This window comes from Plecotus auritus (genome assembly GCF_963455305.1).
Source record: "Plecotus auritus genome assembly, chromosome: 5".
NCBI classification, from domain to species: domain Eukaryota; kingdom Metazoa; phylum Chordata; class Mammalia; order Chiroptera; family Vespertilionidae; genus Plecotus; species Plecotus auritus.
Genome location: NC_137776.1, coordinates 58513505 through 58535774, shown reverse-complemented (window position 1 = coordinate 58535774; position 22270 = coordinate 58513505). Strand labels below are relative to the sequence as shown.

Sequence of the window (22270 nt, the reverse complement as noted above, 5' to 3'; positions counted from 1 at the left end):
ACTAATCATTTCATAAAAGATTGATAAATTGTACTTTATCTAAACTAAAAACTTTTACGTGACCACAGGCATTGCTAGAAAAATAAAAATACAGTCCATAGACTGAGTGAAAGTATTTTCAAAACAGATAAAGAACTTTGATAAAGAACTTTTATACAGAATGTATAAAGAACATATATAGTAGAATGTTAAGAAGACAATCTAATTTTTAAAAGTGGGCAAAATATTTGAAATAATACCTCACAAAATAAGATATAAGAATGGCAAATATAGACATGAAAAGATGCTCAACATTATTTGCCATTAAGGAAATGCAATTTAAGCTACAATGAGATACACACTTATTTGAATGGCTAAAATTAAGGAGACTGACTGCACCAAGTATTAGCAAGGATTTTGAATAACATTGCTGATGAAATGCAAAACAACACGTCCACTTTGGAAAATAATTTGATAGTTTCTTAAAAAATTAAAACTATACTTATACCATTTAGCAATTCCAATTCTGGTTATTTATCCAAGAAAAATAAAAAGTCCATCTATCTACACAAAGAATTATATGCAAGTGATCATAACAGCATCTTTCATGCTAGCCAAAATAATGGGTAACAATCCAAAATAATGTCCATTAATGGAAGAATGAATAAGCAAAGTATAATAAATCCATATAATGGACTATTACTTAAAACAAAAAGGACCAAACTACTGAGAAACACAAAATCATGGATGAATCTCAAAAACATTATTTTGAGCAAAAGAAGGCAAACACAGAAGGCATATACTAGATTACTTTATTTATATAAAATCCAAAAATAGGAAAAACCTATCTAAATTACAGGAACCAAAAAGTAGTTGCCTCTGGTAACCTAGAACGGATTGTAATGAGGCCTCAGGGAAATTTCTGAGTTGATGAAAATGTTCTATATTATGTTTCAGATAGTGATTATATTGGTATATTCAATTGTCAAAACTCATCAAACTGAACATTTTTGATGTGTGCATTGTAGTATATGTCTATTATATGTAAAAAAGGAAGTGGGGACAGACACCATCTCTGATACTTGAATGCAAACACAACTCCCAAGAGTTACAATCAGTAATGAGTTCCTTTCATGGTCAAATTATTTTGGGTTGTGTCTCATTCTAGTTGGAAATCACACTGAAATGTCTTAAAGTGATATTATTAAACTTGTCTTTTACAGAGATGGATGCCTGAGTGCATACAAGTATTAAAAGTCAATGGAGGCTTGGAAAGTTATTTCATATATGCCAGATTTATGGTAGTAAAGGGCTTGGTTTTGGAGCAACCCAGATCTTAGTACAAATCCCTGATTAGTCATATGGCCTTGGGGAAATTCCTAAACTCTTGGAGCCTCTGTTACTTCCTCCTAATAGGAATAAGAGAATCTGCTTTGACTTGCTGTTATTATGAAGGCTGAAGGGTGTCATTTATGTAAAACCTTCAGCATATGGCCTGGCACTAACCAAATGATAGTTCTTTTTCATTAGGAGGATATGAAATACTTTTATTTGGAACATGTCATTGACTCTATAGGTAAACCATCACAAAGCAGTTCGCCTTCAACCATCACCACCTGCATAATACATTATTTTAATAGCTGGTTACAGCATATTATAATGGAGTCACCACCCAATTTTTACTGAATTAGGTAGCAGTGAAGGCTACAAAGGCCTTCTCCAAGCAGTAAGAGAAATCCACATTTCCCAAAGTATGTCAGAGGAAGCTGCAAAACATGCTGTTTTGGTAGAAGTCATTATAGTGGAGACTCTGAGAACATGTGGGTTACTGTCAAATGGCCACAAAAAGTGGTGATCATTTATAATAGATGGGGTCTCAAATGGGCTGGGGATGGGCACAGGTGAGTGGAACCCATAGCGAAAGACTTGGTCCCCTTGTCTGCAGAACACAGAGCCAAATTTGCCATATCTGGACCTACACAGAGAGACAGATGCTGCAAGGACACAAGGCTAGAACCATGTATTAAGATGACTTTCTCTTGGTTCTGAACAGCCCAGGCAACTGAGAGAGCTGCTGAGATCTAACCAGACAGGAGGAAAATGCCAGGGAGTTAGCAAGCTCCTGCCAAGTGCAGCTCAGAGCAGGGCTATCTCTATAGAAAATCAGTGTTCAAAGATTCCAGAGAATCATTTACTTACCTGCAAGGGTTGGCGATTTCTTCTGGTGTTGTTTTCATAAAAGGGGAGACGGGTTTTTCCACAAAGGAGCCAAAGCCCAGTCTAAAGTTGCTAGTTAATTTAGACATCTCCTTGGAAAGCAAGGAACCCAGCTCTTTGATTGTGTTGAGGTCATCATCCATGGAGGCTGAGAGGTCCATGAGGTAATACAAGTCCACTGGGTAATCCTCGGTCTGGCGGACTTGCACTTGCAGAGTCTGTTCATCACCTGCAAATACCCCGCAAGAAAAGTGAGCCCATAAATATGCATTGAGACATGTTTGTGACTAGCCAATCACTGGGCTAGCTGGCTATTTCATTTCAATAAGAAGTTACTGAAGATACTAAAGATTTCATAAGCTAGGTGGCAAAGTTTATAAATGAATGAGCCCATGGTAGTCTTTCAGCAGCGTGTTTAGAGCTACTGAAGGAGGTAAGAGTTAGGATATTTTATATCTCCTTGGGAGGACTAGCATCCATTTAGATGGGAGATAAGCTGATTTTTTTGTATGTGGTTTTAGAAAAGGAGAGCAAAATGAAAAGGAGTTTAAAGCTACATTACAACTCTTGAAGAAATGTGAGGGAAACCTTAACAACATTTGAGCAATTCAAATGGTTACTATTAGATAAGGCTTTTTTTAGTGACACATTTGGAATACAAGTGACCAATATGAATAAAGAAAAGCAGTTCTCTATTTTCTTAAGAATGGGAAAAGGAAATAATAAACAATGGTATTATAATATGTGGTATAAGGAATATGAGCAGAACAGTGATATTACCATGTGATCTTAGATTTATTTACATGATCCAATGCTCATGTCAATCATAACGTACCTGGTCTCAATTTAAGAATCAAGCTTTGAGGTGCAATCTGAACAATGTCAGAACTATTTTTCTGTCTGCCTACACTGAGAGGCTTATTTGTAAGTATTTCTACTTGGGAGACAGGTTTTTCGATGAAGTTTACTTGACATCCTTTAGCTAGAAGATTTGCTCGGGTATCACATCTTTCACCAACTCCAGGTAGCTGGGTAAAATTCTAAAAGGGAAAAACAATAAAAACAAAAAGACAAATCTGTATTTTTGTAAAATACAATTTTATTTTGCTTGCTTTACTAGTTAGACATCTTGCCATACTCAGAATATCATATCCCTGCTATTGATAGTATTCTGAAATTAAGTTATAGCAGAATAACCAGAGAATTCTGCCACTAAAATTCAGAGTAAAGTTGCCTTCTTCTTTTTATTATATTCAAGTGAATTTACCCAACAATTTTTTTTTGTTTTATAAAATGCTTATTTTTCAAATTTCCTGTGCTATGTCCAGAATCATGAGACAGATGAGTCAGATAACACAGTAGATATCATCTGTGATAAATTCACAGATGACCTGTTGGTTTGTGGAATCCTAGGATTGTCCATGTTCTCAGTGTGTCTAATACCAAATCCAGTGACCTTTTTCTGTGGATCCATACATCGCTTTATCTAGCTCTCTGTCCTGGTTTAATACATGGATGCATCACCCTTACGTTACAGTATCACTTCATTAAAGTTAACCTCTTGGGGACTTTATTTATTTATTTTTTAAAATATTTTTTATTGACTTTTTACAGAGAGGAAGGGAGAGGGATAGAGAGTTAGAAACATCTATCAGCTGCCTCCTGTACACCCCCTTCTGGGGATGTGCCCTCAACCAAGGTACATGCCCTCAACCAGAATTGAACCTGGGACCTTTAGGTCCACAGGCCGATGCTCTAACCACTGAGCAAAACTGGTCAGGGCCTCTTGGGGACTTTAAACTCAGTGTCTTAAAGTATTCAGTTTAAGATCTTTTAGAACTTTTCCCAAGATTTGGAAGTGGGGAAATGAAATGAAAGAGAATATAGTGCTTTTCTCTATAAGACTCGGGAGTTTCCCAGTAGCTCTGATTCAGCCGAGTAGCAGGAGGCAGTGAGATGAGTGTTTCCAGGAAGACACGTGGCCTGGGATTCCCAGGAAAAAGGCAGAAGGAGTGGAAGGATAAATACTTGTCTTACCTGGAAAGAACCTGTGAGGCTCTAAGCAGTCAAACTTGAGGCCCATTGACTCTCATGCTTGGAAAGAGGCAAACCACTGCTCATATTGTTGTTCTCATTCCTTAGAATTCTAAGCCACTCTTGTTGTTTTCACCAGCTAGGAAACTTTCCTTCTGAATTTGATTTTTGAGACTATAATTCGTTCTATATCAGTCAAGCCTGTGCATATTTGAGGCACCAGGCTAAGTGTAGCAAACTAACTTTCTGTGACATATCCAAGGTAAACAGTGGCTGGACAAGGCCTCGGAACCCTTCTCAACATGTCACTGCTACCACCTATATTTACCATCTTTGCCAAAAGACTAGAGCGGGTGTTAATCATAGAAGCTATTCTTCTCTCTGCTCTAAGGAGAAGCCTAATTTACCTTTTGTTCCAACTGCCTCAACTGATATAACTGCTACCATTAGAGTAATCTTTTAGAATAATCTGGCCTTAAAATTTGACAATAACTAACTACCAAGTATCATCCCCAGGTAAAGGTATCAGTGGTAACTTAGGAAGCTCTCTTAAATGAGTGCTAAAAGATGCATTGAAATAAAAATTCCAGAGTGAACATTTTGTTAGGCTGACTTGTTGTTTTACGTCTCTGGTAGGAAACTAACATTGTCTTTTTCAGGGAGTCAATGTAAAAAAATGTGGGTTTTCCCTTTGTATAGTCTCAAACCTACTCTTCATACATGAGCTCAGAAAGGCCTAATTCCGGAGGTTGGGTGAAAAAGGTAAAGGGATTAAGCAAAACACACACACACACACACACACACACACACACACACACACACATCTCATAGATACAGACAACAGTATGGTGATTACCAGAGGGAAAGGGGGATGGGAGGAGGTAGGAGAAGGTCAAAAGGGGATATGGTGATGGAAGAAAACTTGATTTGGGGTGATGAACACACAATACAATAGACACATGATGTATTATTGAATTGTACCCCTAAAACCTATATATAATTCTACTAACAAATGCCACCCCAATGGACACAATACAAAGAAGAAAAGAAAAAGCATAATTCCCTCCCACTGCGCTTTTGTTTGTGCCTCATCAGTCAAGAGGTAGGGGGCGTGAGCTGGGTTTTCACTCTGGGGTCCTTGCACCCCTCCTCCACGGGTATACATTCAGCCTGGGAGGCGTGTTGAGCAGTTCTAGCCTGGTCTGAGTTAGGTGTCCAGGTTGGTTCCCCTTGAGCATGCTACCAGTCCTTGCTGAATTTGGCATTAGTATGTTTTGATTTGTGTTTTGATTCTCTTTATGAGATTCAGTAGCAAAGGGTTCTAAATCCAGAAAAGGCTAAGCAGCTTTTTTTGTTGTTGTTCTTATCAAGAATCATTACAGGTTGCTCTCTAGTGTCACAGGAGGCAGTGGCTCAGGCTGGCTTATAATACATTCCCTAGTCCTTGTACTAATTCCACATACTTTTCCATTTGATCAGATAAGGAATGCTATTTTGGGCTTGGTCAATGTGGTACAGTCACCAAGCTGATGAAAATGTAATGTTTAAAAGAACTGGGTAATGTCTGAATAGTAAATTTTAACCCAAATCTAGAACACTTCTCTTAGAATCTCTCAATGATTCAGAATGGGTCCAGGTTCACAGGTGGACTACAACGATGGTACTGAAGTCAATATATTTTTAACATTAGAAAATACCATGTCCATGACCTCTGATGGCATTTGACTGGTGAACAGTTAGAAATGGCTTTAATATAAGGGGAGGAATCAGGTGAAATAACAGACCCCAAGTTAAATATTTTTCAGAATAATTTGACATTTACTCCCTCTGCAAATTGCTTTTGAAAGTAATCACAGCAATGACTACTTTGATCCATCTACTAATGCTTACATTTTCCCTCCTAGGTTTCTCTCACTCCTCTAACCCTACAGAGAGCAGGACACTATCAGAACAATCACTGGTGGCATTAACGTAAGTGTAACTGAGGCTTTTACAACAGGTTGAGATCATTTGCTTTACCTCCTGAGAGCACCAGGCACACTGAGGTCCAATGAGCAAACAGTCTCCGCAGGTCTCTGCACCTCCCATGGCACAGCCACCTGTGTTTAAACCCAGCAAGACACAGGGATTCAGCACTCTCTCAGTCACTCCACTTCCCAGACTTATGGCTCTTAAAGTACTTGAAGGAAGCAATAGCAAAGTTTATTTTTGTCTTCAAAGATCAGTCCTCAAAATGTTACAAATTTACAAAGTTTATATTTGACATCAACCACATTGAAAATATGTATGTCTTATTATCCCCAAATGATGATTCTCTTTATTCTTAAAATATGAAATATTCCAGTGTTCACAAATATAAAATCATCATTTACTGCCCTCATTCATTATCATCCACTTTAATTTAAAAAATGTATTTGCACCCATTTAAAATGCTTCTATCTTAAATGCACTATAGTTTTAGTTTTTAAATAAATCCCTGTTCTCTCTCAAGGTCATTACTCTTGTTGTATAAAAAAGAATAGCTGGTAAAGTTAACAAAATGGTTGTCACAAATGTATTAAGAAGTCCCACTGTGCAGTAATGCTGTTTAATTCTCCTCATTAAAGTTCCCATGCAACCTTTGTATTTATTTACTTTAAGCCTTGAGCATATGCTGTGGAACAGTCCTGCGTCTGCCTGTAATTTGTTCAAGTGTTCGCTCAATGGCAAGAAAGCAATCAAACCGGTTAAATAAAAAATGACTTCAGATCGAGTTTCTGAACCAAATGACAGGTTTGTCAAGCATACCACGAAAGCAATATATCGGAGAGCTCAGGTCTTACCTTGTACGTGATCGTTCCTTCCTAGAAATAGAAAGAACAGGCAAAGCAGTTCAATCCCCATTCGTTTCAGTTCTCGCTGTGCAAACAGATTAAAAAATGAATTACCTTCAACATTACAAGACCAAAGCTGAACATCGTTAAAGTCTTTTTTCCTCCAAGTGTAAAATTTTGAATACTACTTACACTGCTTTGAAAAGAAACTTGAGATGTAAATAAAAAAGTTTTCATTAAGACAAATGAAAACAGAGGCTACCTGGACAGGTAAAGAAGAAAAGCTGTGCTTAAAAGCAACTTCAACATGATTTACTTCCTTGTTCTCCTTATAAGGAAAGCAGGTGTACAATCACCAAGAAGGTGGAGAAATTCATTCAGTAGAAATTTTTGTGTAATTTCTATTAGTCTCTCTGCATCCTAGAGAAAGTCAATACCTTCAGTGAAATATTGATCAGTGAAATGTCAAAAGAGCAATTGAAATGTTTTAAAGTTGTTTCTAAAATAATTTAAAAGAAAAACACAAATCTATAAGTTATAGGTAAGGAGGGTTTAAAAAATTGAGCTAAAGAAAAATACCTGAGATTTTTGTATTCCATTTTAAATCCTTTGCAGAGAATTGAAATAAACTCTGAAAAATATAAATCATTTCACAGTCAATTTAGAAGGCAGGCTAAGGAAAGCAAAACATAGTGCTCCCTTGTTTTTCACATTGGATGAAAGGTACTTTTTTCTATAAGTATAGAAATCTTATTTTAAAAGCAATATTGTAAATAAATATAATAAAATCAAATTAGACCAGAATTAGTCTCAAAGCAACAATAGTGGAAACTGAAACATTGATGCCCAGGATTCTGAGTCATTCCTGATAGAAACCAAGTGAGTGCTCTTTGTTGTGTACTGTCCCAGCTTCTAGCTCACCAAGTGGAGCATAGGAGGTATTTATTTGTTGAACAAAATAGTGACAAATTTAAAACCTATACAAGCCATGGCTAAATTCATGAGGGTGATTACATATATTTTCCTAATGTATTCAAGAGGATGTTTTGCGCCTAGCCGGCGTGGCTCAGTGGTTGAGTGTTGTCCTTTGATCCAGGAGGTCGCCTTTGATCCTGGAGTCCAGGTGGAGCATATGCCCAGGCTGTGGGTTCAGTCCCCAGTGTGGGGCGTGCAGAAGGCAGCCGACCAATGACACTCTCTCATCATTGATGTTTCTATCTCTCTCTCCTTCTTCCTTCTTCTCTGAAATCAACAAATATATATATATATATATATATATATATATATATATATATATATATATGATGTTTTGGGTGTGTAGAGACTACAAACAGGTAATAATAAAATATTCACTTTGTTTCTCTCCAAACTGAATTTAGGCTTCTTTGTGGCTTATGTTTTGGGAAGAGGGTGGGGCAGATGGGGGGTGGGGGCGGTGAAAGGTACCTAACATGTGGTGAAGAAAGATGATTTGACTTTGGGTGGTGAGCCCACAGTGCAATATACAGATCTTATAACATAGAAATCCACACCTGAAACCTACATGATCCTATTAACCAGTGTCATCCCAATAAATTTAATTTTTTTAAAGTGTATTTCTAAGCAAGCATATGAAACCTATGAAAAGAGGAAAACTAATTACAGGTTCTTCTCAGAAGGCTTTGTTCATTTTGAACTCTATCATACACAAGAACCTGGAAGAACATAGCAAGAATCCTGTAGAGAGAAAACAGGATTATGAAAGAGTTGGAAGTATGCCTTTTGGGAGAAAAATACAGTTCTGTGAATTAAGTTGATTTAGCTTGAAGAAGAAAGATTGCTACACAAGTTATCTGTGTCCCTGATATTGCCTCCATTTTTGTATCTAGTATTAGGTTTCATTCATTGATTCATTCAACAAATATTTTTTGAACATCTACTTTGTGCCAAGGATTGTTCTAGAAGAAGCCAAGTAAACAAAGCCAAGCTCTGTTTTGAGACATAAAACATACTAGTATATTCCAGGCTGGGGAGCAGTAGTAGAGAGAGATTCTTAAAATCAGGCAGTGATTAGGGCGATGAAAATTATAAAGCTGGGTAAACGGAAAGAGGGATAGGAAGGGTGAGTTATTTCATTTAGAATAGTCAGGGAGGATTTCTCTGCTCAATTGCTATCTAACGGATCCTTAAATGACTTGGGCAACAAAGTGCAAAGGCCCTGAGACAGCCTCGTGCTGAGCATTTACAAGGACAGTGGAGGGCAAGATGAGAGACAGAGAGTAATCATAAGAGGTTAGATTGAGAGGCAGAGGTCAGATTGTATGTAATCTTGACCTTGAATTTTATTTTAAACTAGTAGCTCTGTGCAGGAATCCATGCGCCAGTAGCTCGCCAGTAGCTCACTGCTGCCTCCAGTAGCTCTCTGCCCACTGCCCTGCCCTCCCGTAGCTCCCTCAGCCCCCCCAGCCCCCCCCCCCCCCCATAGCTTGCTGCCCTGGCCCCTCCTGTAGCTCTCCACCGCCCACTTGTAGCTCGCTTCCCCACCCTCCTGCTGATCCATGATCTGGTTGTTACGCGGTAGGTCATAACGCTTCATGGTGTAACGACCATTTGCATATTACATCTCTACTATATAGGATGTGATATATCCCACTGTCAGACCATCTCCAACTGGGTGCAGGCAGCAACAACAAGGTCCCCAGGGAACTCCAGACACTCCATGTGACCCTGTTGCTAAACTGGGGACCTTGTACTATTCCATGCACAGAATTCCATCCAGGCCCTAAATAATAGGGTACTGCTTTATTTGCTCTCCAGCCCAGTTGCAGCCCCTCTCCCACACCCAAGCCTTTGCACCCATCATTTGTGCTGCCAGGAGGCTCTTGCCTTCTTATTCCTCTCACTTGACTAACTCAACTCACCATCAAGGTCTCAGTGTAGACGTTACTGGGACTTCCCCCACACAGAACGTCATGTTCTCCCAGGAGGCTTTCCCCAAGCTAGCCCTGTTCACTTTCCTTGTACGTGTCTGCACCCTGGCCTCTCTCCCCCACAAGGCTGTGAGGTCTTTTAAGGCATTTATTTATTCAACAAGCATTTATTGAATTTTTACTAGATATCAGGCAGGGACTGTCTTAGTTATCTTTATATTCCCAGCAAGCAGCATAATGCTTGGTACTTTGTAAGTATTCAATTACTATTTATCAAGTACATGGTTGAATTTTAAGTCTTCATTATCTATGACTTTGCCTGTTATAAAACACGTACTCCATTAATATTAAGTTTATAAATAATTAAATGAATAACTGGTTTTCGAAGGTACTTAATGCAATTAGGAGAGGGAAAAGGTGCTTCCCATTTGGGTGGTGATGAAAGCTTAAAACGCAGGGTGGAGAAAAGCAGCTGAATTTAAGAGAAAATACAGAGTACAGCAATGCTACAATTAAACATCCACCCACTGTGTTTTCCCCTTGGCACCACGCTGGATAATTTGTACCAGCTAAAAGGCACAGGGTAAACATTCTTGCTTCCTGAAGATGTGATGCCTGGTGCCCTCTCCTGGAAAGTACCTGTCCCTGCCCCTATTGTTCCAGGAGCAGCCAGCACCCCTGCACCGGAAGAAAAACTGTGTTCCCTTAGCCAAGCCAACCAGATTAGTCACCTCTGTTTCTGAATATAGATGGAACTTGAGCTGGAAAATACAGACCAAAATCAGGGGTTTGGTCATGAGGGCTGAAGCTGGCTGAGAGAGGACATGAGTTTAGAGGGAACATAATGCTTCAGGAGTGAGACAGTGTTTGGAGGAATTTGCAGCTACAAGGAGACAAAACCCCAGGCAGAGGAAACCTATGATGAGCTGATGAGGTGGTGGGTAGAGAGTGTCAAAGCAGTGGAGAAGGAAGGGCCCCTGAGCCCCATGAACTGAGGAATGCTCGAGTCAGACCCACACCCTCACTCTGTTGAGGGGACAGAATGTGGCGCAGGCCAAGAGCTGCTATGGACCATAAATGCCCTTCCAGATAGGATCTCCCCAAGGCCTGGCTCTTCCTGGGTTTCCCCAGCATCCTGTCTCTTTTAGAGCAAGGTGTTCTTACAACAAATTATCATCATTTGTGGGTGGTTGAAGGGGTCTCTATGTTCCTTAAAATCAAGAGATCACAAGTCACACCACCTATATTTTCAGATAGGCTGCTCAGGCCTATAAGGCAGCATGCTACCATCTAATTGAGGGTCTGACCCTTTTCAAAGGGTCTGAACTGGGTAAGGCGGACTCACAGAGCACTTCACAGCTAGGGAAGCAGCACCTCCCGCACTCTGCCCTTCAACTGGCCTTGGCTTCTGAGATTTAGAAATGGGCTGTCTTCAGTGGAATCCTGACTTCAGCAAGCCATGTGAGCCCATCTGATTCACTGTGTTTTGACTTGGTCTTTCTAGGACTCAGTCACTCATCCACATCAGAGAATGACAATTTTAGGTTCAGCTGAACCAACTCCAGGGCATCTCAAAACAACCCTTGGAGAGTAATTACTGAGTCAACCTGGCTGGGAGCCAGTTCAAACCCTGGTGACCTTAGTAATGACTGTTAGGTCTTGGGATGGCATTGCTGTGTTAACCTGCTTTATTTCAAGTACTGGTGACAAGTCTACCTCCTATTGTCTTTCCATGAAAACCTCTCTGACACAGTAGCTAAAAGATAGTGGAAATGGATGCATCTGGCCCTGATGTAACTTTATATGTGAAGTGCCACACAGTGGATTGTTTGCAGATGCTATGGCTTGTGGGTGTAACTTGGGAAGCACAGAATCTGGAAGTGATACCTTATTTCATATTTCAAGACCTTCAGAAGAATTCTTTTAAAGAAGGGTGTGCAATATTTTTCTATCACCTTGGTGTATGATGCTCAAAATGTGCTAAATACTAGAGAAATTTTTGTGGCCTAAGACTAACATTCTGGAGTTTACTCTTTTTTTTTCTTTACTGTGGTAAAATATATACAACATAACATATATTATTATAACCATTTTTCAGTTATAGTTCATTGGCATTAAGTATATTCACCCAGTTTTGTATGTGGAAAGACCTGAGTTCAAATTGTAGCCCTTCCAGGTCCTACTGTATGTCTTTGGGAATAGTATTTATCTCTCAGAACTTTAGTTTTCAGACTGTGAAACAGTGATAATATATAATTTTCAGGATTATGGTAAAGATTTAATTATACCATTCAGAGATATATCCAGATTTTGTGAAGCCTGAATATTATATGGTTTAGGAGGCCATCTTTAAGAAAAGAAATGCAGAAAATAAACATACAAGTCCAGGAAGCACAGGGAGTCCCTACAAGATGAACCCAAAGAGGCCCACACCAAGACACATCATAATTAAAATGCCAAGAGCAAAAGACAAAGAGAGAATCTTAAAAGCAGTAAGAGAAAAACAGTTAGTTACCTACAAGGGAGCTCCCATAAGACTGTCAGCTGATTTCTCAACAGAAACTTTGCAGGCCAGAAATTATTGGCAAGAAATATTCAAAGTGATGAAAAGCAAGGACCTACAACCAAGATTACTCTATCCATCAAAGCTATCATTTAGAACTGAAGGACATATAAAGAGCTTCCTCGACAAGAAAAAGCTAAAGGAGTTGATCACCAAAAAACCAGTATTACAAGAAATGTTAAAGGTTCTTCTTTAAGAAAAATAATAAAATAAAATAAAAAATATGAATAATAAACAGCCATAAATAAAGAACAAAATCTTACCATTTATGACAACATGGATAGACCTAGAGGGCATTATGCTAAGTGAAATAAGTCAGTCAGAGAAAGACAAATATCATATGATTTCACTTACATGTGGAAACTAAAGGACAATATAAACAAACAAAACAGAAACAGATTTAAAGATACAGAGAACAGACTGAAGATTGGCAGAGGGGAGGAGTGTTGGTGGAATGGATGAAAAAGGTAAAAGGGTTGAGAAGTACAGATTGGTAGTTACAAAATAGTCATGGGAATGCAAAGTACAACAAAGGAAAAATAGTCAATAATAGTGTAATAACTATGTAAGTTCCCAGTTGGATACTGAAAATATCAGGGGGAACACTTTGTAAAGTATATGATTGCTAACTACTATGCTGTGCACCTAAAGCTAATACAAAATAATATTGAATGTAAACTGTAATTTAAAAAATTTTTAATTAAAAACCCTTTTGTTTAAAAAAGGAATGCAAATTGGAAATAAATTACATATGGAAGTGTATATTTATTTAAAACGAGAATGAAAAATTCTATGACAACAAATTACTGAAGTCTTAGAGATTCCAGGTCCTCTCTACTTGATATGACCTTAAGCAATTCACTAGAAATGGTTACCTAGAAATCCTTTCTGATGGTACTCTGGCTTTCCATCGGCACCTGTGCAAGCTAGGGGACTGAACTGAGGGTTTCATCTGTTTCATGGTAAATCTCTCCTCTGATTTTACTCAGGATTCTAGTTTATTGTAGTTAGTTTTATTGAGCACCTCTCATGTGCCAAGCACTGTTAAATATTTATTAGCGTTGCCCTCTTTCATCTCATGATATGCCCATGATGTAGGGACTATCTTACCTCCATTTACTAGATGAGAAAACTGAGGCACAAGAGGCTACCTTACCTGCCCAAGGTCACACCGCAGCTCAAGCAGCAGAGCCCTGGAAACAGATCCCTCCCTCCAACCTGAACTCTGCATTACCACACAAACTGCCTCCTAGTAGATAAAAGATGTTTGTAGAATCATAAAGCAGCTGTCAACAAGAAGTGACATTCTCCAAGGAACCCTTAAATGCATGTGTCTCTCAGTCTCCAGACCCCTTGTTCCAGCTCCAGCTCTGTATCTAGCTGTCTCCTTCTTGGTTTGTTTGTTGTTCATCCTGTGGGTCATTCACCACAAAAATAAGACAGAAATGTGGTCCTGGATCATACAATCTTTTCTATTCTTGTTCTGATTTAAGTCCGGTACATATCTCTTAAAAACAAACTTGAAACAAAGCATGAGGCCCTGCCTGGGAGCCAGGCCTGGGGTTGAGTCCAGGAGAGGGCAGTCACAGGCATTTCCTGTGGCTCAGAGGTGACTCAAGATTAAGTCCTGGTCCTCCACCCACTTTGGAGCTCAGTAGTCAGTCACACTGCCAGTTTAACAAGGACAAGTCTGATGCAAATCCTGTATGTTTGTCCTGCTTGAGAAACTCACTGACCCCAGGTTCCGGAGATTACTTTGAAGTCTACAAGAACTGAGCTCCTTCTGTCCTTTAACGTGTGGAATAAACCCAAAGACGAGCTTTTTCTGTAAAGTACCAGTGAGTGAGAGTTTACTCAGACTTGATTCTGAGAACTACACTCTTTTTACACATCACTATTTCCCTATCTAAAAAGCAAATGGTATGCCACGGCAGGAGGTCCATAGGAACAAATGGAAATACTGATTGCAAAGGGATTTGCTCATTCACAGCATGCTAAGCATTATTTCCTCTTTTCTTTTTAAAAGATCATTCAAACAGCCTAACCAGGGCTTAGGATTCCTTGTTTTAAAGCACATATTTGTTTTTCTGATGAGCACCATCTCTTACTTCTGGGACTGCAATGGGCAATGATATTACTAGTAAAAATGGACTCTGATTCATTCATTCATTCATTCATTCATTCACTCACTCACTCCCTCACTCATTCAGCAATATCCCAGGCACTATTCTGGGAACAGAAATGGATTAAAACCAACAAAGTCTGCCCTGGCCAGGTAGCTAAGTTGGTTAGAGCATTGTCCCAATACTTCAAGGTTGAGGGTTCAATTCCTGGTCAGGGCATACAAGAAGCAACCAATGAATGCATAAATAAATGGAACAACAACTCTCTCTCTCTCTCTCTCTCTCTCTCTCTCTCTCTCTCTCTCTCTCTCTCTCTCTCCCTCTTTCTCTCTCCCCTTCCACTCTCTCTAAAAAATATATTAAAAAAAAATCTGTGGCAGAGACAGATAATAAATACCCAAACAAATATAGATGTCAGAAAGTGATAAATGCTAAAAAATAAAGAATGATAAGAAGTCAGTGAGTGACCGAGATGGGATGACCAGAGAGACTTCTGTTAAAGTGGCATTAGGCAGCACCCTAAGGAAGTGAGGGAGGAAGTCACATGGCTTTCTGGAGAGTGTTTGGGGACAAGTGAGACCCCCAGCGAGAGTGCTTGAGGACAAGCAGGGTGGCCGATGAGGCTGGTGGAGGGAGTGGGTAAGCACAGGAGATAACAGAGGACAGTCTAGAGAGGCAAGAGGGCAGTAGGGAGCTTGTCAGGAGAGCCTTTTGGGCCAGGTTCAGGACTCTGGACTTGTGTTCTGAGAAGAAAAGTTTTATGGCCATAGCATATATTTTGAAAGAATCACTCTAAGCAGCAAGAATGGAAACTGGTAGATCTATCAGAGGCTATTTCAGCAGTTGAGGCCAGAGATAATAAAGGCTTGGACAAGGAAGATAGCGAAGAGTGGTTGAATGCTAATATAGACAGCGTTTCCAGTGGATTGCTTGTAGGGAAAGAGCAATCGAGGGCTCAGGAGTCCAGAGTCATGGAGGCCCCTACTTGATAACCCCACCATCACTCACAGGTTTCTCCAGACGTGTTAGAAACACATTAACTAGTATCTATTCATCATATGTGTGACAGTGAGATCTAGTCAACTCTAATGATCTGTGGAGTCCTATAAAAGGAGTCAAAATAATAATAATTGGCTGTTTGAAAGTAATAATTTCAAAATAGATATGTTTGAAAGTAACATATCTCCTCAAAGGTATTCATCAGACATAATTATTGGCCACCATTTCCCCCAGTTTTTTAAAGAATAACACCCTTCCCCTGGCCAGGCAGCTCAGTTGATTAGAGCATCATCCTGATATGCTCTAATCATATCAGGATTTATTACTTTCAAACAGCCATTTTATGGACTTTTCTGATTGTTGCTGATGCCCACTCACTGAATCCTATCAGTCAGTTTACACAAAATCAAACAGGGAAAGGACTGAGCATGATGCAAATACCCTAATCGTTATAAAGGCTAAACAATAAATTATTCTAACAAGCCATTAAAAATGTCGTTCACCTCAAAGTGATGAATAGGAAGAACCTACAACCAAGAACATACAACCAAGATTACTCTACCCAGCAAAGCTATCCTTCAGAATTGAGGGTCAGATAAAGAGCTTCACAGATAAGAAAAAGCTAAAGGAGTTCATCACCACCAAACCAGTATTATATGAAATGCTGAAAGGTATTCTTTAAGAAGAGGAAGAAGAAGAAAAAGGTAAAGATAAAAATTATGAACAACAAATACATATCTATTAACAAGTGAATCTAAAAATCAAGTGAATAAAAAATCTGATGAACAGAATAAACTGGTGAATATAATAGAATCAGGGGCATAGAAAGGGAGTGGACTGACAATTCTCGGAGGGAAAGGGGTGTGGGGAGTGCGGGAAGAGACTGGACAAAAATCGTACACCTATGGATGAGGACAGTGGCGGGGGCAGGGGTGGGGTAAGGGCAGAGGGTGGGGTGGGAACCGGGTGGTGGGGAGCTTTGGGGGGAAAAAAGAGCAACAATTGTAATGATCTGAACAATAAAGATTTATTTTTTAAAAATGTCGTTCACCTCCTGATGTCTCAAGAACTGAACGAGAGAAAGAAGAAAAGGCTTTAAAAGCAAATTCAGATATCATCTAATTAAAGATGGCCTGTTGGATTTTTATACAACAGAAGTAATGAATCTACATATTGTTGGCATAATTTCCATCAGGCAAACAGTGGCTCCCAGAAGCTGTGAGGTGTGAGAGGCTTGTTTGAGGGAGTATGAAAACCACCTGCCTGTCCTGCAACCTGTTGTCTCCGAACTACTTAGGGTGGAGCTGTGCTTGCAGATGATCCCATCCTTGCCCAGTGGCTGAGGAGAGTGTATCAGGGTTTCTTCAACCGGTGCACAGTGCAGTGAACGGTTCAACAATAGTTTCAACATTTACTGAAGTAGTGAATAATAATTTTCTTCATAGGAAAACGTTCAAAGTTTTTTAAGATCTCAATCAAAATATAATGAAAATTTTTATTAGAAAAAATTGCTTAGTTGCAAGTATTTGGGGAATTTTTTTTGTGGCAAATATTCCCTTATACATTGATGAAACTATGATTCCTTGGGCATCAATAGAGTAATGCCCAATAGCATGGAAAATGGAGTTGTCAGCTCTGGGCTCAGTCCAGACCTTGATGGATTATTGGACATTCGTTGCCCAGTGTAAATTCATTTTGAAATGCTTTAGGGCCTAAACTTTAGGCAATCAGAATTAGGAAGACAGGATTTAAATATTATGTCTACCAATAGAACGGTTTATTTTAATGTATGTCACTGGAGGAAGAGCACTGAATAAAGTGTGGACTTTAGATAATAATGTATCAATAATATTTTCCAAACTGTGTTCTGAAGAGAGCTGTTAATCCTTGCACTGAAAATGAAATGTTCCTATGCTCTAATTTCCCCCATCAGAAATTCACGATGCACATTAACCTGTTAAACACATAAGAAGCCCCTTAGTGAAGAGAAGTGTGTACCTTTGTGTAACAATTAAGCAAGTATTTGCTTAGGGAAAGCCTTTTTTCTTCATGTACTCATTAGCATCTCTGGATCCATTTGTACCTAACATAGTTAAAAAGTGCTACAAAAGAGAACAGATATACTGAAAGCTTTATGAAATTTTACCTAGTCTGCTGTCAAAGAGACCAAGAATTAAATTTAAAAATTGTAACCAGATTTCTTAAGAAAATCCAATGTGAATTCATTTGTTTCTTGATGTATTTAAAATGCATTATCCAATTTAAAAACCGCTCAAGATGGACTTTCCTGGAGAAAATATCTTTTCTAAGGGAAGTCCACAGGGCAGCTCTATTTGGATGATAATTCAGAGAGAACACTTGGGGGTATTGATGACTCACTATAAATCTCTAAACTCCACAGCTTGACCTTGGTTATGAAAAAAGCCCAGATATTACAGTTTTAGTACTGAATGACCTAGGCGGGGTTCCCTTGTGAAGTGGATTCCAAGTGCTGCTGTACATTGCTATGACACACTCTCTCCTGGGCAGAGGACTCCATAGCAGCCGGAGTCTGCCTTTTGAGGGTTCCTTACTGGTACAACAGCCCATCCGTCTAACAATCAACCCCTCTTGCTTCCAGAAGGGCTAGAAGAGTAGGCCCCTTATGACAGCAGATTCTCTTCTTTGGGTAGAAAGCGTCTCTTCAGGTGAGAAAGTGTTCAACATTCTGTTCCAAACTTGTTTTCTTTCCTGCATTCTCAAGCCCACTGGAAGCACAGATGGAGGCAAGGCAAGAACAATCTGCTTGATTCTCTTCTCTTGAAAAACCTCACTTCTTACAATGATCAGTTTGATGTCATTCTCTAACAATAAAAGTGTTATTATTTCATTGAGGTGGGAATCTAAACAACTATATGAAAAACAGGTCATTTGTCCATCTTGTGGGATGTCAACATAGCAAAGAAAAAGTCATTAACTCATTTTACTTTACTTTCCAAGGAAAGAGTAAAATATGATACAGGTGTTTTTTTAAAAAAAGTTAAACCTAGTAGCAAATTAGAAAAAAAACATGAAGATATGTTTTAAAGCTATATTTTCAAGATTTCCCCCCATGTTTCTCAGATAAGGAAGCTAGCTTATTCTTTTGAACTGTATGCAGGTAGTAGAATGGATGTCAGAAATCAGTTTGAAACACTATAAACCAAAAAACATCAAGATATAAAAAAAATGTTTAGGGACTGTATTTGGCTTTATCTAGCATTGGAGTGAGACAAAATCACAGTTACAATAACATTTCTCACAACCTTACTTTACAAATAGAGCATCATCTTACTTTTGATAAAAATCATTTGGCCTATTTCATAGAACATTGCAAATACAAATTTTTTGGTCCTTATAAATACCCCTCAAATAATAGAGAACAATGGCCCTTACAATGTGCTAAGCACTGGTCTAAATTTTTATCACACTGTGAGGTGACGTACTGATATTTCCCTCATTAAAATATTTAATTTAATATTTTAGAACAGTTTTAGATTAGTACAGCTCCCTGAGTCTCAGAGCTTTGAGTAGATCCTGCATGGAACTGGAAGGCTTAAAACAACAGACATTTATTTTTTCACAGTTCAGGAGACCAGAAGTTCAGAATGAAGTTATTGACAGGGTTGGTTCCTTCTGAAGGTTCTGAGGGAAATTCCTTCCATATCTGTCTCCTATGTGTCAATAGTGCATCTTCTGCTGGCTGCCCATTCTTGCCATTCGAATATACTTCAAGGGCATTGACTTGTATACATCACTCCAGTGCTGTCTTCATATGGCCTTCTCCACTGTGTTTCTTCTTTTCTGTCTGTGTCTTCTCTGTCATGAGGATACTTACTGGGTTTAAGGCCCACCCATATAATCCAGCAGGATGATCTAATCTCAAGATCCTTAACTTAATTATATTTGCAAAGACCCTTTTCCAAATAAGATCATATTCACTTGTTCCACATGAATGTATCTTTTGGTGGGACATATTCAACCCACTATAGGGGCTAGTAATGCACCCTGGGTTATTGTGATTGTTATATGAGATAAAATTACTTAGGTACCAGATGCATGGTAAACATGTTTAATAAATGAGAGCCATTTTTGTTAATACTTTTTTGTACATGAACCCCCCCTACAAAAGGGTTAACTTGAATAAATGTCTCTATTGAAATAAAGGTATTTATCTGTGTCTAGTTTATACAACTGTTATTCACATAACAATTGTTTTACAGTCTTACTTTCTAACACTTAGTCCTGCCAGGAACTTCACAAGGCTCTGTGAATTCATTCTCTCTTATTCCCTTTTTAGGTGGTAGAGATGAGGGGACATCCTCAGTGAACACTTTCAGCTAATGACACTTGTCAGAAATACAAAAAGACTCTAAGCTTACAAATGATCTCCTCATCAAGAGAATTATGAGCCAGGGTCCTGATGAATGAATTTCCTGTTCATTGTCCATGCTGATGGACATGGAGCAGAAAAAGAACAGGTGAGCAGTCTCAGCTGTTTCTCTGCCCCTTGGTTACCCTCTGTGGTCATCAGATGCAGCATTCCCATTTTCTGATCTGGATCTTTATCTCAGGAACAGAGTTACAACTCAGGACTCAGCTTTGAACCCCACCCCATGCCACACCCATTGCATTGCATGGCTGCTCCATCCCCTGCCTGTACTGTCTCCTGTGGTCTCTTCTTTGCGGTCACAGGACTCTGAGCTGGCTTCAGTGAATTCCTTCTGCATTTATCAGAAAGCCATTTAGCCTCAGAATGTAAGAGCAGTAGGAAGAGCCTTTAGTTAGTTGAGTCCAGACCCACTCCATTGTCTCTCCAATTCTTTCATCATACAAGTTGATCAACAGATATTCACTGAACATCACTCGTGGTGAGGCAGGATGCTAGGTGTTAGTTACAGTGGTGAGCAAGCTTAATGGACAGCTCCCCAGAGTGACAGTGAGTCATCTCCACATGGCCTGAGTAGTTATCCTATATAATAAAGAGGTAATATGGAAATGGTTGTTATGCTGTGTAATGACCAGCGAAGAGCTACAGGAGGGTGGGGCAGCGAGCTATGTGCGGAGGAGAGCTACCAGCAGCGGTGGGCAGGCGGTCAGCTGAGGCATGCAGCAGCGAGCTACTTGCGCACGGATTTGTGCACAGGGCTACTAGTCTAGTATAATCAATCTGATGAGCATTGATAGCTTATGTTCAACTTAGAAACAATCCTGTAATATATATGTTCTTAACCTGAAGTCTATCTATTAACAGGATAAAGGAGGGCCTATCATCTTGGAAGGGGGAAATAGTGCATCTTCATTTGTATTAATCCCAGACTGAAATAAAATATTTCCTTCCATTATAAATGTAGGCAACAAACTGCTATCATATTAGCACTGCCTGTAGCTCTCACCATGAGAAATCACAGTGAGATTGGAGAATTGTAGGAAGGGTGGAGATGCAAAGGGTGGCCCTGCTCCCACGGGCAGTCACTAAGATTCTGGAGGGATTTCTCAGCTGCTAACATTTCCCATGAGGAGTGTGGGGTCACAATCCCATCCTGGGCTCCCCAGTGCAGAGCACCAGAGCCAAGAAGAGGCCCCCACATAATATCTGCCTGTGAAAATCAGCAAGGATTCTGTCTATCAGGGAGAGACAGGAGTCTGCTAGAGACACAGGTACCCTCTTAAAAGACCAATGCCCAAAACCTCCTTCACACACACTCACCCTGGGCTCTGGTGGTGGGAGGCTAGAACAGACTAGAGTCATGTAAGGAGAGACTAGGATTCGTGGCTCTGGGGAAAGAGCTGAAGGAACAGCCACCAGGATCCCAATGCTGAGTCCCTCTCTCATACCACAGATGACATCTTTCTTGAGTGGAGCACTCCCCTCCTTACAGCATAAGCCTGGGGGAATGCAATAGCCCTACCCTCTGTACTCCCTGTCACCCCACCCTGTTCTACATGAATTTCCATAGCCCTGAAAACAATACTTATTAAGGATTCATTATGATCTATATTGAAGTTGTGGCATTTATTTTTATTTTTTTATTTATTTTGTAGATTTTTATTTTTATTTTTATTTTTTACTTTGGGTAAATATTCCCTGCTCATATAGGTGTTTTATGCAACAGGTCCCATGCTTCCTTTTTTTTAAAAAAAAAATATTTTTTTTTATTTCAGAGAGAAAGGGGAGGGAGAGATAGATAGAAACATCAATGATGAGAGAGAATTCTTAATCAGCTGCCTCCTGCATGCCCCCAACTGGGGATCGAGCCCACAACCCAGGCATGTGCCCTGATCAGGGATCAAACTGGAATCTCCTGGTTCATGGTCAAAGCTCAACCACTGAGCCATGCCAGCTGGAGGTGGCATTTGTTTTTTAAGTAAATTGTATTTCTTTGAAGTGATAACTAGCACAATTTCAAGTACACAGTAAGCATTCAATGAACCATGGCTTTGCCATTTATTGATTTTTTGGTCTTGGATTCTTAATTTGACTTATATAACCCTTGGTATACTCATTGGTAAAATAAGAATAATTGCTACCTTTCAAGGTTGTTCTTAGAATTAGAAATAATATATGTCCCCACCCTAAAGCAGGTTATCATCTGCCTTGAGAAATAGATATAA

The 22270-nt window shown here is 39.3% G+C and overlaps 1 protein-coding gene across 2 annotated transcripts in view; it reads right to left on the bottom strand.

Annotated features, from left to right (window-relative positions):
• ITGB6 (integrin subunit beta 6) overlaps positions 1-22270 on the bottom strand; it is a 132151-nt gene that overhangs the window by 69830 nt on the left and 40051 nt on the right. Inside the window, exons 2-7 of one of the 2 annotated variants that reach the window (XM_080669081.1) lie at positions 7623-7674; positions 7236-7463; positions 7053-7128; positions 6250-6329; positions 3032-3236; positions 2179-2425 (exon numbers count right to left, since the gene is read on the bottom strand). In XM_080669081.1, coding sequence (XP_080525207.1) covers positions 2179-2425; positions 3032-3236; positions 6250-6329; positions 7053-7128; positions 7236-7280 — 653 coding nt within the window. In that variant the 5' untranslated portion in view covers positions 7281-7463; positions 7623-7674. The remainder of the gene's footprint in view (positions 1-2178; positions 2426-3031; positions 3237-6249; positions 6330-7052; positions 7129-7235; positions 7464-7622; positions 7675-22270) is intronic. The other variant, XM_080669082.1, reaches the window with a different exon arrangement.